Source organism: Balaenoptera physalus (assembly GCF_965194825.1).
Source record: "Balaenoptera physalus genome assembly, chromosome: 2".
NCBI lineage: Eukaryota > Metazoa > Chordata > Mammalia > Artiodactyla > Balaenopteridae > Balaenoptera > Balaenoptera physalus.
Genome location: NC_138883.1, coordinates 90446192 through 90462276, shown reverse-complemented (window position 1 = coordinate 90462276; position 16085 = coordinate 90446192). Strand labels below are relative to the sequence as shown.

At 38.1% G+C, this 16085-nt stretch overlaps 1 protein-coding gene across 8 annotated transcripts in view; it reads right to left on the bottom strand.

The window, feature by feature from the left end:
* The window catches only part of ATP8B4 (ATPase phospholipid transporting 8B4 (putative)), a 314688-nt gene that overhangs the window by 115089 nt on the left and 183514 nt on the right, over nucleotides 1-16085 (bottom strand). For all 8 annotated transcript variants that reach the window (XM_082452990.1, XM_082452991.1, XM_082452995.1 and 5 more), the window contains one exon: nucleotides 4758-4830. In XM_082452990.1, the coding sequence (XP_082309116.1) occupies nucleotides 4758-4830 (73 nt within the window). The remainder of the gene's footprint in view (nucleotides 1-4757; nucleotides 4831-16085) is intronic.

Genomic DNA, 16085 nt, shown 5'->3' with positions numbered 1-16085 from the left:
GTTGAATGTCTCACATATTTTTAAAAAAGGAAGATTTATTTCAGCAATTAGAGTAAAACAAGTAACTCTGATTTGAAGCTGTAAAACTTAAAATAACTGAAAAAGGCAATTCAACCACAAAATGGCCTCCCCGGAAGGATGTCCAAAAACAGTGCTGAAAAAGACTGGAGAAGATGCCCTGATGATGGGTCAAGAGAAAGCCAAAGCCTGCCCATGGTCAGCACTGGAGTTTAGGCTAAACTAGCCCTTTCATTTCTTAAGGTGAAATTTTCAGTTCTGTAACAGAAGAATGTCTTTGTTTTAAAGCAAAAATTTACTGTTGTAAACACCTAAAACATGAAGGCCTTTTTGTGGAGGGGATGGAGGGTGGACTGTTTTTCAAATAAGTTAAACAATTAAATTCATGTGATGTTCAAATATGCTCATGTCCAGTAAGAGTTTATTTCTACCACCAGATGAGAAAAGCCAAACAAGACAAGAGCACTGCTGTCAAATAAAGGAGGAAGGTAGGCCTGGCTCCCAGGGTCCAGGGTCTGGCCTTATTAAGAACTCTGCAGTGTGTTTTTCTCACACAGTTTACTTAATTCTTCCAATGCAAGTCAATCTCATTGTGATAATTGAATTATGCTCTATGTTTTTTTTTTTTCTTGGTCCTGAAGTAAAAATAGGAGCTCTGGAAATTCAGCTCAAAAGTGTTTCAGAGTTTTTTTAAAAAAGGTAAGGGGCAGTTTTCCTTATTGGGAAAACAAAGGTGAGTAACTTCTGAACATGCCAGCTAACTGGTCATCTCAGGCAAGCTCCTTTCCTTGCTTAAAATGTACTGATATGGTGACATAAATCCAGTTAGAAGTTCTAAATTTGGACAGCTAGAGGTTATGCATCAGAATTGGGTGCAACATTCTCTGGCCACTTCACCTCCATCATCCAAGCCTAGAGGCCCTGACTCTGGAAGCCCAGTCGCAAGGTAATGAGGACCAAGTCTTCCAGTGGAGGCAGGAGCAGCATATGGTAAAGAGAGGGGTTAAAACTCCTGGCTCTCCTATTGACAAGCTATCTGATGGCACTGTGCCTCCATTTTCTTATCTGTAAAATGGGAACAATAATAGTACATAACCTGCCGCCATTGGGATAATGTGAGGATTAAATGAGTTAAGTCATATAAAGAGCTTGTAATATTGGCTGTCATGTGGCACACAGTCAATAAAGGCGAGCTATTATTATCATGATCTTCATGATCTGGTTTCCCAAGATGTACCTCTGTGCAGTAACTCCGAAGTGAGTCTCTTTTAGAGACCTGTGATTGTTGCTCCCCAAATGTAAGCTCTCTGACAGCCCCTGCCAACTGATACCAGGGAGTAGGAAGTTATATTAGCACTTCTAAGTGATTACAGCAGTTCACCCACAGAAACATTTATTTGTCCTAGAAAACAGTTTCATAGGTGCCACGTAGCCGCACATGGATAAGCTTTGAACAAAGTGACCTAATCAAGAGGCACTGTGGTGTTTTGGCATTTGAAGGAATCCCTTCCTCACTTACCCAAAGATTAAACCAACAAAGCTATAATTGTATGAGTCAGACAGAGATCAATGGAGATAAAAATATCATCTTTGTCACTGATCAAGCTATTGGAGACCAGGCTTTTTGTCTGTGGGCCCAGTGGGCTGGCTAACACTTCACCACTGTTAGACTCATCTAGTCATAGTTGAAGCTCTCTGGAAGCTTGAAACTACCTGGACCCTCCCGCTACCCCCACCATGGGGATTTACTCCTGTAAAATTGGTACTTCGAACGAGCAGGGCAGAACGTACTCTCTGTACACAGACAGAGCCCAAAGAGAAAGGGAAGGAAGGAGGTGCCAGGTCATGCACACCACTCCCTGCCCCAACACTCAACAATCGGAGAAGTCACTCCTGGGAGAGGGGAGCAAGCAAGGGGGTGCAAGACGCTCAGTGTTATTTTGGGGCTGCCCCTCCAAGTGAAAACAGGAAGAACGAACCTAGGAAAGAGTAGGGAGTAAGCATTTCTACCCCATCACGTAGCCACAATAAAAAGGCTACATCTGCACTGTCCAGTAAGGTAGCCACAAGTCACACGTGGCTATTTAAATCTAAACTAGTTAAAATTAAATAGAATTTAACGTTCTGTTGTTCTAGCCACATTTCCAGTGCTCAGTATCCACAAGGTGCTACTGGCTGTTCTATATTTGGATGCACAAATGTAGAACATTTTCTTCACTGCAGAAATTTTTATTGGACAGTGCTGGGACACGTGAATCACTGACTTCATGGAAACTCATCTAAATGTGGGATTCATTTTAAACCAATGATAATCATGCGTGCATGGAACTGGTTTCCTTCCATGTGATGCTTGCACTTACACTTGACTTCCATGCTTCATTCCACAGAAAGGTTTGCAATAACAAGCAAGCATGTGTTATTTTCTATAACACAGAAAATACAACTAAATTAAAAACAAAGACCAAGGGAAGTACAAATTAGAATATTAAGGCTAGAGGGCAAGTTGGAGCACAGATATGCTGTCCATGAGGTCCTTGGAGTTAAGAGATTTGAGACACAAATTTGACTCCTGCCTTTATGGGATTCACCTCAAAGAATCTGATAAATGAACATACTAGAGTATAGTATCAGTGAATAAGTGAGTTCAGTCCAATATTTACCTCTGTTAGAGTATATCCATAGGGCTCTTAAAACACATTATTTTTACTGAATACCTTAAGCAGAAATTACCTAGCATTTCCCCTGAAATATTCAATTCCAAATAAAATAATAGTTAAGTGTTTGGGATACTTTAATTTTTCCTAATTCCACTATATCTAGCACCATGCCTAGCATAAAGTAATTTCCAAAAAAAATTTTTTGAATGCACACATCCTAGAATTCTATATATGCCCATTAAAAAAAAAAAAGTTAAGATTATCCACTAAGAAGCACCAAAACTTTTTCATTGTAATTATCTTAATTGAAAGTAGAACCAAAATGAGTTATATGGAGTCCTTTCTTCTTAAGCAAAGAATCCTGAATATATGTGATCTTTTCTTAATTAGGGCATATTAGTACCTCATGGATACAGAACACCCTGAATTTTGGAAATTTATATCCACTTTTTTTTTCCTGTCTTCTTTCTTAGAAAAGATTGACATTAATTCATTCAGCCAACACTTACTGACTGCCCCCTATGGTCCTACATGGCACTAGATGTTATGGACCAGGCAAATCAATGTGCTCTTTGCTCGTAAGAATCTTGTAGTCTAGTCTCAGCTCAGACAGAGAATCACAGCAACTACGGGCTGGAAGGGATCTCTGAGATCACATAATGCTCTTGCACCTTGATTTGACATGTGAAGAAACAAACAAAAGGCAGAGAAGATAAAGTGCTGTCACTGAAGGAATGGAGCAAAAGTTCTCATCCAATTCCCCACCCAGTGTCCTTACACTGTATTTTACACTGAGCCTCAATCTTTCCCACGGGGTATGTTCTTCTAACAGATGCTACCCTCAGTGTACTGCTCCTAGTATTTAATGAGCTGGAAAATAAGCTTGACATGCTACTTTAAATTGTGTCCAAAAAAGTAAATAGGTTTTGAAAACCTGGCAGACTGCCCTACGTCTAAGGAACCCAGGTTCTATCGGGTGGACTTTGAGACCTCCGTTTTGGCTGCACCAACACCTTTTGCTTATTTTTGGCTCTCAGCTATTTTCCAGAGGCTTGAGGTTGTCAGAGAAACAAGCACTTCTCTATTTAAAGTGTGCACTCTTTTTGAAAGGCCTGTCCACTGACTAGTCACCTTAGCATGGGTTGTTCCAGAGAATCAGTATACACAGACGATACATTAATGAAAGAAGACTGTTTCTGAAAGTGAATGTTTAAGAGTCTTAACTGAGTTGTTCTTGTAAATAGATCTTGGGGCCATTTGTTTTATGCTGTGGGAAAATGTCTCAAATTTAATGAAGAACACAGCTTGATAAATAAAATGGCATTAACACAAAAATTTTCATGAGTAATCTAATATATATTTGACATAAAGACTACAATAGTTAAAATTTTTAATCTCTGATCTGGATAGCTTTTATAGCCTTGCATTTAATACGAGCTATAGTTAGTCACATATATTTTAGTTTTAACTGACCCCTTGAATTTTATTAAGGAAACTGTAACACAGGCAGCTTGAGAATATAAATTATAGTGCATTTGATATACAAAGTAAAACCTCATAAATAGCATTTATTAAGAACATTCAATCAACATTTTCTGATCGTGATTATTCAGGAAAGAACATCCATTTTCTCTTTCTATAGCTAATCTTTTCTTCTATGATACTGCATATTAGCATTATTAATTCCGTTATTGGGGAGATAATATTCAAACTGGGGGGATAATATTCAAACTATGTGAGAACAAACTATTTTTAAAGTACTCTGGAGCATTTTAAAAGCTCTTATTTAACATCAAACAATTGACAGCCTGATTTTAAATATTTTTTACCTATTAATTTCCTAAAGGAAATAACAAGGTGATAATCACTCAGCCTTATCTGAATTATCAGGTTATTGAAAGTAATTAATCAATATGTCTTTCAAATATTTTATAATTGAGACTTTTTAAATAATACATCCTGGTATTCCCTCCTTAATTACGCTAAATTAGCGCAGATTTACTAAATTTGCAAATGTAAATATTTTAGTACATATGCTATTTTAACCTGAGATAAATTTCTTAAACAATACTAAATACTCACAGCAACAAATTGGTTATTTTCTAATTTAATGATGTCTCCCACTTTGACATTCATCCATTTTTCATTCTGCAGTCTAAGAACAAAAACAAAATTAATTGTTTTCGGGAACAGAGAAGAATCAAGAGAATGTATTCACAATGGAGCATCATATGACAGAAGAAGCAGATAAGACTTTTTTTCTAGAATACTAAATTCAAAGAACCTTGCATAACAAAGTCTTTTACCTGAGTGATGTGGGAAATAAGGCCCAGAGAAGTCAAGTGATTTGCCCAAAGACACCCAGTGAGTTAGTTATCCCTGGGGCTAGACTCAAAATGCCTAACTCTTGGCTGTGTGCTCTTTCCACCACCCCATGGTACCAGCTTTATACAGCAGCTATTAACTCTTACTTGCATATCCTTGGGCAGAATATTAAAAAAAAAAAACTCAGGGGGAAGGAAAGAAATAAATCCAGTCATTAACATTCTTTTCAACCTCTATATTAATAAATATAAAAACAGCACTGCTGTTGTCTCAGAAGTCTGTTTAACTGGAGGCAAGAAATGAAGGAGACAGAAGCAATGGGGCAATAGCTAAAATGAAAGTAAGAGGAAAAGAATAAAAATTCTGGAAAGGACAAGAACAGCAATGGGTGACAAAAGAAACCTTAGAAAACTGAACAAGAAAGACCACCTACAAATCATCCACAGCACTCTGGCCAAAGGGCAGGCTTGGTGGCATTCTAACGGCTAGGACCAACAGCTCAGAATTGAGAACACAGTCAAGATGTTGCACTGTTTTCTTCGAGGCTCACGTATATAATGGAGTCGCAGGTCTACCCTTCACCAAGTTCAAAGGGGTTTATGACAAAAAGCCATTGTGTCTAGTTGGTCAGGCCCCTCGCGACAGTTAGGCAGACAGGCCATCTGGAAACAGACCACCTGTGGCAGTGTCCGTGATGCTAATCATCCCTTCTGAAGTTCTCTGAAATGTAAACCAGCTTTGTTTTCCAAGCTGGAGACCTTCATCACACTTCTTTCTCAGAGATTCCCTTCTAGGAGAGAAGGCTGGGACGAGTAGGCCAGGTTCCCCAACAAGTTAAGGTGGGCAGGTTAATTTCATTGTGCAGTTTTTAAAAAACAACCTAATTTACTTCTTTTATAAGCTGGAAAACAGTTTTAAATATTTATACAACTGTGAAATATGCCTCACACTATCAACCCCGCTGGGTCATTTGGCTTAAACACTCAAAGAATTTCTCTTTAATACGGATCCAAGTACATGTTGTTCTGGAAAGTTTTCAATTGCAGTATTTTCATCTCTAGCCAGAATTCAATCATTTTTCCAATGCCATACTTTTCTGCACTTTATCTAGTTCAATGAAAATGAAAGACCCTAGGAAGTCTTTAAATCTCATTTTATTTATTTTTACAGGTATGGCTAGATTATGTGCTGGTCTGTTTCTCCTGGGGTATCTCCTTTGGAGCGTTAGTGACATTTCTCAGGGGACAGTATCTTAGATAAAATGAAAGTGCATCTGCTTCAAGAAGAAGCTGAGATGATACTAAGTCTCATTTGCAAACTTCTATTCCTCCTACCTGTATACTATAAGCTCTACAAAGGACCACGTCCTACCTCTTCCACCAAAATTGAAAAATCAACCCAAGTTAAAAGGAAACTCTACAGGATCTCTTATACATTTTAAAATGCACAATTGAGAGTTAAGTTTGCACAGGTAAGTAACAATAGCCACTATTTGGGGTAATAAATTCTAACTTGTCTAGTGTCATAATATTTCCCCCCATAAAACCAAAGCAATTGGAAATATGTTTTTAAAAGTCTGGTGATATCCATGGGAATTACTTGAATTAACTGCTACACTTGGAAAAATACTGGAATAAAATCTCTTTAAGAAAAAAATTTGCAAAATCCCAGGGCATGCAAAGAATCCTTGATAAGGAAGAATCTGATATGGTCATTATGGATTCCTACTGGGGCAATACAGAGAAGTGATAAAGCAGAGAAAAATCCCTTCCCTCATGCCAGATTCTCATGCCCATTCTCCTCCTACCCACACGCACCGCTATCTGTATTTTACCCGCTACTTTCTAACGTATTAAATATTTCCAAAAATAGAAAAACACTCAGAATAAATCATCCGACCAACCCCCACTAAGATCTGACCATTAGTCTGCTAATGTCATCCAACAGGCCAAGAAAGCAGAAAATATCTGTAATACCATGTATGAGCCCAGTCTCCCTTACTTTATCTCACTCTACTCCTTTTTCTCTCTTTCTCTCTTGCCACCTGTCTGCCCTCTGCCCAGAACATATACCTCGGAGCTCCTCTTCCCAAAAGGCCCCTTTGTAACTCCACATATCTTCCAACACCTACTCTTATCCTTGGTCACCTACCCCTTTCCACCTATTCCAATGGAAATTCCTTCCCTAAAAATGAGCACTCCAAACACTTTACTTCCAAAGTCTATGACTAACAGTATTTGAAATCTTAAAAACCTTCTGGTATGTACATGTACAAATTCCACAGGACACAATATCACCTCTGTGGGCTATGAGCTATAGAGAAGTTCACAAGGCAACAATGTTGTTTGTGACAAAATTTTTCAGAACTTGAAGCAAAATATTGTTGCGAAGGTACACAAACATGGGAGAAATTTCCTCAAAGGAAATATTATCCAAAACTAATGACCAATATGACAAAAAAACAGCAAGTGGTATTCCCTGGATGTTGACCCTGACCCTAGCGCTATCCAACTATTTCATCAACAACCTACACAACCAACCCCCAGACACATTTGTCAGACTTGTACACAGCATCCTACCAAGAAGAGAGCATAACTCTTACAAAGAAGATTGTGATAGAAAGTTATGACTTGAAGAGGCTACCAGAAACTGAACAAAGAGGAAGAGGAAGAGGAAGAAGTACAAAACAGATTATTTTGGAGAGGAGAAAGTAATACTCTACAGATGTAATTAGGGTTTTGAAGAAAAAGGGCCTGGAGACATCAGTAAACCATATGTTGTGTGTGATGTCTTGGTTAAGCCTCTTATTTGAATATATATCTGTAGAACAATCAATATGTATAACACAATCAGAGGAGTTTTTTTAATGTTATTTCCTATTCTTTCTTACCAGGTAATTATAACTGCATTTAACTAGGACCTCAGAGATACACTTCAGTTAGCACTAAGGATCATAGCTACAAAAGTACCCAAACTTACTAACAAGTATAAACTGATGAAGATCTGCAAAGGCATTTAAATCGAATATATTTTAAATCTCACCATTTTTCTCTTCCTACACACTACCACCACCACTGACTTCATAACATCAAAGACATATCAGAAGACTGGAGGGACAGATAGGAAAATTTCCTTTAAGGTTCATCTTCAAAACATTTCTAGACTTCTAAGATTTTAGCTTGTATAGTAATTTCGTTTTGCCATCATCCTGAAACAACGAAAACAGACACTCCCTGGCGCTCCATGTGTGGTGCAGCTGTTCCCAAGACTCATGTTTGAAGCAAGCTTGGGTCATAGCTCTGTGCAGGGAACACAGGGTGGCCTTGTGAGACGTGAAAATGACACTTGGCACCATAGACTCGGCACCTTCAAACTTTGCTTTTACCATTGTCAAGAAAAGCCCTCCCACTCTAGTAGAGGATTTGTAGTACATAAATACTCTGAAAGCAAGTTAATTCATGTAATTGCACTGAATCAAGAAACTCCAAGATTTTTAAATATGCTTCAATTATCAGTATCATCACATAATTGCTTCAGGCTTTGAAACGGAAATAATCTAGCTAATGCTTCTTTGAACCAGATTTTTCAAAAATAGTTGGGGTAATAAGTTAGCTTTTACCTTATAAGCTCACAAGCCAATCACTACATAATAAGCCAAAATTCAAGAAAAGGACTCATAAAATTCAAATTCCAAAGGTACCGTAAAACATATGGGGTTAATTGTCACAGAATAGTGACTAGAATTATTTTGAGGAAAGAATTTTTAAAAACACACCCACTAACTATATATCTACTCTCAGAACATCAGAGAATCTGAGTTCTGAGAAAAGGTGGTGAGAGATAGCAACTGTATCTAATAATCGTTGATAAATTTGTCTGAACCTGCTTCTTCCTGATAAGGTATAGCATACTAGGAGCTGCTACAATTTGCTGAGGACCTCCTTGAGAAAATGAGAGTGGGATAGCACCTACCATTCTCCATGTCACTGAACCACTGGCTCCAGAGGCTAGAAATCAAGTATTTACCGTGAGCAAGATACCAAGCCCATTGCTGAAGCTTAAGGGGCAGAAGGAAGAGATCTTCATGGGTCTCCTCAAGTCTTCTGTCATCCTTTCCACAATCTAATTCTCCTGATTGCCCATTAGCATCACAGATTCCTGAAAAGAAGATTTCCTCAAAAGCTACAGAAGTTATGTTGGCATACTAGAGAAAGAAGATAATAAAGAAGGTCAGTATAATTGACCTCACCTAATTAACCAAACAATCCACATACACTGAGCTTTCTTTCTTCCTTAATCTCAAGCCCATGTCAGATCTATAACATACAAAAGTATTCAACTGCTCATACAGACTTTGTTTTATTCACCACTGTATCTTCAGAACCTAGAATAATGCCTAGTTTAGAGTAGGCGTTCAGTATTTGTTGAATGAATGATAAGTAAATTAATGAATATAGAATCATTATTTCTAAAAACAGTTGTTGAATGATGGCATTTCCCTGAATGTCTAATAAGAATTATAGCAGGGGGCTTCCCTGGTGGCGCAGTGGTTGAGAATCTGCCTGCCAATGCAGGGGACACGGGTTCGAGCCCTGGTCTGGGAAGATCCCACATGCCGCGGAGCAGCTGGGCCCGTGAGCCACAACTACTGAGCCTGCACGCCTGGAGCCTGTGCTCCGCAACAAGAGAGGCCGCGATAGTGAGAGGCCCGCACACCGCGATGAAGAGTGGCCCCCGCTTGCCACAACTAGAGAAAGCCCTCACACAGAAACAAAGACCCAACACAGCCAAAAATAAATAAATAAATAAATATTAAAAAAAAAAAAAGAATTATAGCAATGAACAATTTATTTAGTGCTTACTGTACTCCAGGGAGTGTGCTGATCCCTTCATGAAGAGGGTTGCCAAATAAAAATAAATGACACCCAATTAAATATGAATTTCAGGTAAACAACCAATAATTTTTTAGTTTAAATGTGTTCCATGCAATATTTCGGATATAGTTATACTAAAATATTGTCATTATCTGCATTTCAAATGTAACTGGATGTCCTATATTTTAACTTGCTACATCTGGCAACACTGAATAGTATCTTATCTCATTTAATCCTCACAGCAGCCCTATGAGATAGGTACTGTTTCTACCCCCATTTTAGCAACTTTAATCAGAATAGAAAACTGAAGTTCAAAGAAATTGAGACCTTTGCCCTATTTTGCAACATCTGTCAAAAATTCAAATGTCCACATACTTTGACATTCCACTTTAAAAAACTGATCATACAGGTGCTCAAAGATGGATATACAAGGATGTGTATTACAGTATTATTTGTAATAGCAATCTATGAGAAACCAACCCTGCCCATCAATAAGAATTAGATAGATATACCAGGGTACACCTATCCAATCATGGCTCATCTACTCAATGGAATACAATGCAGGCACTAACAAGAATAAGATAGGTCTATATGCGCTGATGTGAAATATCCTCCAAGTTACATTATTAGGTAGAAAACAAGCACATGCACAACACTGCACATGTGTTGTAAGATTCTGTGTTTTGAAGCAAGGATAAACCTACACATGTCTGTTGTTCCATGCATAGAAAATTTCTTGAAAGACACACAAGAAACTGTTCAGTGGTAGCCATTAGAGAAAGGAAATGAAAAAGGAGAACCGGGATGTAAGGGAGACTCCATTTTCATTGCATACTTTTCTGGACTGTTTGAATTTTTGGCATTACAAATATTGGTATTTTAAAGGACAATTGGAGAGTAAAAATAGAAGAAAAGAAAACTCCTCCAAGTTCACATGTGAGTGGCAGAATCAGAACTACAACCTGAATCTGCCTGACTACAAAGCCATGCTTTTAATAAATCTATACTTATTGTTCTTTTTTTAACTTTATTTTCCATGATAATTATGTATTGCCTATTTAGAAAGAGAATGGCCCCTAAGGAGCTGAAGTGATTCAAGCACAGCGATAGTGCAGACTCCCAGCGTTTCAATCCAGCTGATCCAAAGACAGCTGGCCGTCATGGTCCCCTGACAAAAGAGTCCAGTGGACAGCAGCAGTTCCTGGTTCTTTTCAATTCCACTGCTGTCAGAGCCACACTACAGTAAGAGATACAGTTTGGCCCTAATCCTCTAACAACAGACTGGTGAACAGAATCTCATTACACTGAGAATGAGCATAATACATCATTGGAATCTATTTATTTGGAAGAATGCAGATGTTTTCCTCCTTTTCCTCCCTTCTTATTAGCACCATGCTCATGCTGAGGTAGAACCACGCAGGGAGGGTTAGGTCTCACACCCATTTTGTAGGGGAAAAGGGTGGGAAGAAGGAGAAATGATAAGTTATAATCCTACAGCACGGATAATATCGTTTAACAATTTTCTGAGAAAAAGTAATCAATATCAGAGAGGCCCTGCCTAATTTGTACAAATCCTTGTAGAGCCTTTTGTGCGTTATTTGGGTGCAGAAATACACACACAATTTGGCCTTACTATTTTGAAAACAGAATGATCAATTCACTTACTAAGTTTTACCTGAACAATAAATAAGCCCACTGACAGTTGTGCAAAAAATCTATACTCTTTAATCATTTCCATAAACTGAAACACTTCTCCTGAATGAGTCTCCCTAGATCCTTTCTGTCTTCTCTGTAAATTCTTAGAATTCCATTAATATATGGCTAATAGATGAAGAAACCCCAAGGAAATCAGAAGAAAATTATTTTAAAGGAAAACTATTACATCTGCTCCCACATACTAATGCTGAGGGAATACCTTAGATTGACCATGGAGAAAACAAGAGTAATTTAGGCCTAGGTCACATTCCTGGGCAGCAGAGTCAGAGGGAGATCTGTGTGGAAGAAGTTTACTGGCAAGTTCTCTTGGGAATAACACCTGTGGGGTGTGAAGGAAACAGCTGGGCAGAGGGAGGAGTTAGGCTGTTGATTCAGTCACAGTAAAGGCTCAATCAACCCCAGGGAAGCTCTAGAGCTGGAAAGGGCCTTCAGAGTTGGATCAAGGGGACCAGGCCTTTATACCTTGGCTTTGTTCAGTCATGGGATGCGGTCTGACCCCAGCAATGAGGTGTGACCTTAAGAAAAACAGCTCTCCTCAGCCAAGAGCGATTCCCAGAGAGAGCTGACAGCTGAGGGCTGTATGTAGGCAGCACGCCCAGCAGCTGGAGAAATACATTCTGCAGTCTGGAGGAGGGATGTAGGTGGAACAGCAGAGCACCTTCGACAAATTGGGAGCTCACTTTCCAATTTTGCTATCAACATACTCTTGTAATTAGAATATTCCTTTTTAACTCTAGGCTATTTCACCTTTCTTTAGCTCCAATTTCAATTCCATAAAGTCAATACAACCAGCTGCTATGAGTCTTTAAGCTCCGTACCTCCATTTAAAAACTTTGGGGAAAAAAAAAAAATCTGTGAAACTTTGGGTCATCCTTTTTTCTAATGATTATTAAATGAAGTTGGAAGATAAAACTGTATTACCTTTCCATTAAAAATATTCTACAGATAACCACTGACTACCCAAATATCCTAAGAGTAATGTCAATGGGAAAAATCATTATTCCTGAAATATTCCTACTATGAAGAACATTTTTTTTTAACATCTTTACTGGAGTATAATTGCTTTACAATGGTAGGTTAGTTTCTGCTTTATAACAAAGTGAATCAGCTATACATACACATATATCCCCATATCTCCTCCCTCTTGTGACTCCCTCCCACCCTCCTTATCCCACCCCTCTAGGTGGTCACAAAGCACCGAGCTGATGTCCCTGTGCTATGCGGGCTGCTTCCAGCTATCTATTTTACATTTGGTAGTATATATAAGTCCATGCCACTCTCTCACTTCGTCCCAGCTTACCCTTCCCACTACCCGTGTCCTCAAGTCCATTCTCTGCGTCTGTGTCTTTATTCCTGTCCTGCCCAAAGGTTCTTCAGAACCAATTTTTTTTTTTTTTAGATTCCATATATATGTGTTAGCATATGGTATTTGTTTTTCTCTTTCTGACTTACTTCACTCTGTATGACAGACTCTAGGTCCATCCACTTCACTACAGATAAGTTAATTTTGCTTCTTTTTATGGCTGAGTAATATTCCATTGTATATATGTGCCACATCTTCTTCATCCATTCATCTGTCGATGGACACTTAGGTTGCTTCCATGTCCTGGCTATTGTAAATAGAGCTGCAATGAACATTGTGGTACATGACTCTTTTAGAATTATGGTTTTCTCAGGGTATATGCCCAGTAGTGGGATTGCTGGGTCATATGGTATTTCTATTTTTAGCTTTTTTAAGGAACCTCCGTACTGTTCTCCATAGTGGCTGTGTCAATTTACATTCCCACCAACAGTGCAAGAGGGTTCCCTTTTCTCCACACCCTCTCCAGCATTTATTGTTTGTAGATTTTTAAATTATGGCCATTCTGACCGGTGTGAGGTGATAACCTCATTGCAGTTTTCATTTGCATTTCTCTAATGATTAGTGATGTTGAGCATTCTTTCATGTGTTTGTTAGCAATCTGTATATCTTCTTTGGAGAAATGTCTATTTAGGTCTTCTGCCCGTTTTTGGATTGGGTTGTTGGTTTTTTTTGATATTGAGATGCATGAGCTGCTTGTAAATTTTGGAGATTAATCCTTTTTCAGTTGCTTCATTTGCAAATATTTTCTCCCATTCTGAGGGTTGTCTTTTCGTCTTGTTTATGGTTTCCTTTGCTGTGCAAAAGCTTTTTAAGTTTCATTGGGTCCCATTTGTTTGTTTTTGTTTTTATTTCCATTTCTCTAGGAGGTGGGTCAAGAAGGATCTTGCTGTGATTTATGTCATAGAGTCTTCTGCCTATGTTTTCCTCTAAGAGTTTTATAGTGTTTGGCCTTACATTTAGGTCTCCAATCCATTTGGAGTTTATTTTTGTGTATGGTGTTAGGGAGTATTCTAATTTCATTCTTTTACATGGAGCTGTCCAGTTTTCCCAGCACCACTTATTGAAGAGGTTGTCTTTTCTCCATTGTATATTCTTGCCTCCTTTATCAAAAATAAGGTGACCATATGTGCGTGGGTTTATCTCTGGGCTTTCTATCCTGTTCCATTGATCTATATTTCTGTTTTTGTGCCAGTACCATACTGTCTTGATTACTGTAGCTTTGTAGTATAGTCTGTCATCTGGGAGCCTGATTGCTCCAGCTCCATTTTTCCTTCTCAAGATTGCTTTGGCTATTCGGGGTCTTTTGTGTTTCCATACAAATTGTGAAATTTTTGGTTCTAGTTCTGTGAAAAATGCCATTGGTTTGATAGGGATTGCATTGAATCTGTAGATTGCTTTAGGAAGTATAGTCATTTTCACAATGTTGATCCTTCCAGTCCAAGAAATGGTATATCTCTCCATCTGTTTGTGTCATCTTTAATTTCTTTCATCAGTGTCTTATAATTTTCTGCATACAGGTCTTTTGTCTCCCTAGGTAGGTTTATTCCTAGGTATTTTATTCTTTTTGTTGCAATGGTAAATAGGCATGTTTCCTTAATTTCTCTTTCAGATTTTTCATCATTAGTGTATAGGAATGCAAGAGATTTCTGTGCATTAATTTTGTATCCTGCTACTTTACCAAATTCATTGATTAGCTCTAGTAGTTTTCTGGTAGCATCTTTAGGATTCTCTATGTATAGTATCATGTCATCTGCAAACAGTGACAGCTTTACTTCTTCTTTTCCGATTTGGATTCCTTTTATTTCTTTTTCTTCTCTGATTACTGTGGCTAAAGCTTCCAAAACTATGTTGAATAGTAGTGGTGAGAGTGGGCAACCTTGTCTTGTTCCTGATCTTAGTGGAAATGGTTTCAGCTTTTCACCATTGAGAACGATGTTGGCTGTGGGTTTGTCATATATGGCCTTTATTATGTTGAGGTAAGTTCCCTCCATGCCTACTTTCTGGAGAGTTTTTATCATAAATGGGTGTTGAATTTTGTCAAAAGCTTTTTCTGCATCTATTGAGATGATCAAATGGTTTTTATCCTTCAATTTGTTAATATGGTGTATCACATTGATTGATTTGTGTATACTGAAGAATCATTGCCTCCTGGGATAAACCCCCCTTGATCATGGTGTATGATCCTTTTAATGTGCTGTTGGATTCTGTTTGCTAGTATTTTGTTGAGGATTTTTGCATCTATGTTCATCAGTGATATTGGCCTGTAGTGTTCTTTCTTTGTGACATCTTTGTCTGGTTTTGGTATCAGGGTGATGGTGGCTTCGTAGAATGAGTTTGGGAGTGTTCCTCCCTCTGCTATATCTTGGAAGAGTTTGAGAAGGATAGGTGTTAACTCTTCTCTAAATGTTTGATAGAATTCGCCTGTGAAGCCATCTGGTCCTGGGCTTTTGTTTGTTGGAAGATTTTTAATCACAGTCTCAAGTTCAGTGCTTGTGATTGGTCTGTTTATATTTTCTATTTCTTCCTGGTTCAGTCTCGGAAGGTTGTGCTTTTCTAAGTATGTGTCCATTTCTTCCAGGTTGTCCATTTTATTGGCATAGAGTTGCTTGCAGTAATCTCTCATGATCCTTTGTATTTCTGCAGTGTCAGTTGTTACTTCTCCTTCTTCATTTCTAATTCTATTGATTTGAGTCTTCTCCCTTTTTTTCTTGATGATTCTGGCTAAAGGTTTATCAATTTTGTTCATCTTCTCAAAGAACAAGCTTTCAGTTTTATTGATCTTTGCTATCATTTCCTTCATTTCTTTTTCATTTATTTCTGATCTGATCTTTATGATTCCTTTCCTTCTGCTAACTTTGGTGGTTTTTTGTTCTTCTTTCTCTAATTGCTTTAAGTATAAGATTAGGTTGTTTATTTGAGATGTTTCTTGTTTCTTGAGGTAGGATTGTATAGCTATAAACTCCCCCTCTTAGAACTGCTTTTGCTGCATCCCACAGGTTTTGGGTCATCGTGTTTTCATTGTCATTTGTTTCTAGGTATTTTTGGATTTCCTCTTTGATTTCTTCAGTGATCTCTTGGTTATTAAGTAGTGTATTGTTTAGTCTCCATGTGTTTGTATTTTTTACAGATTTT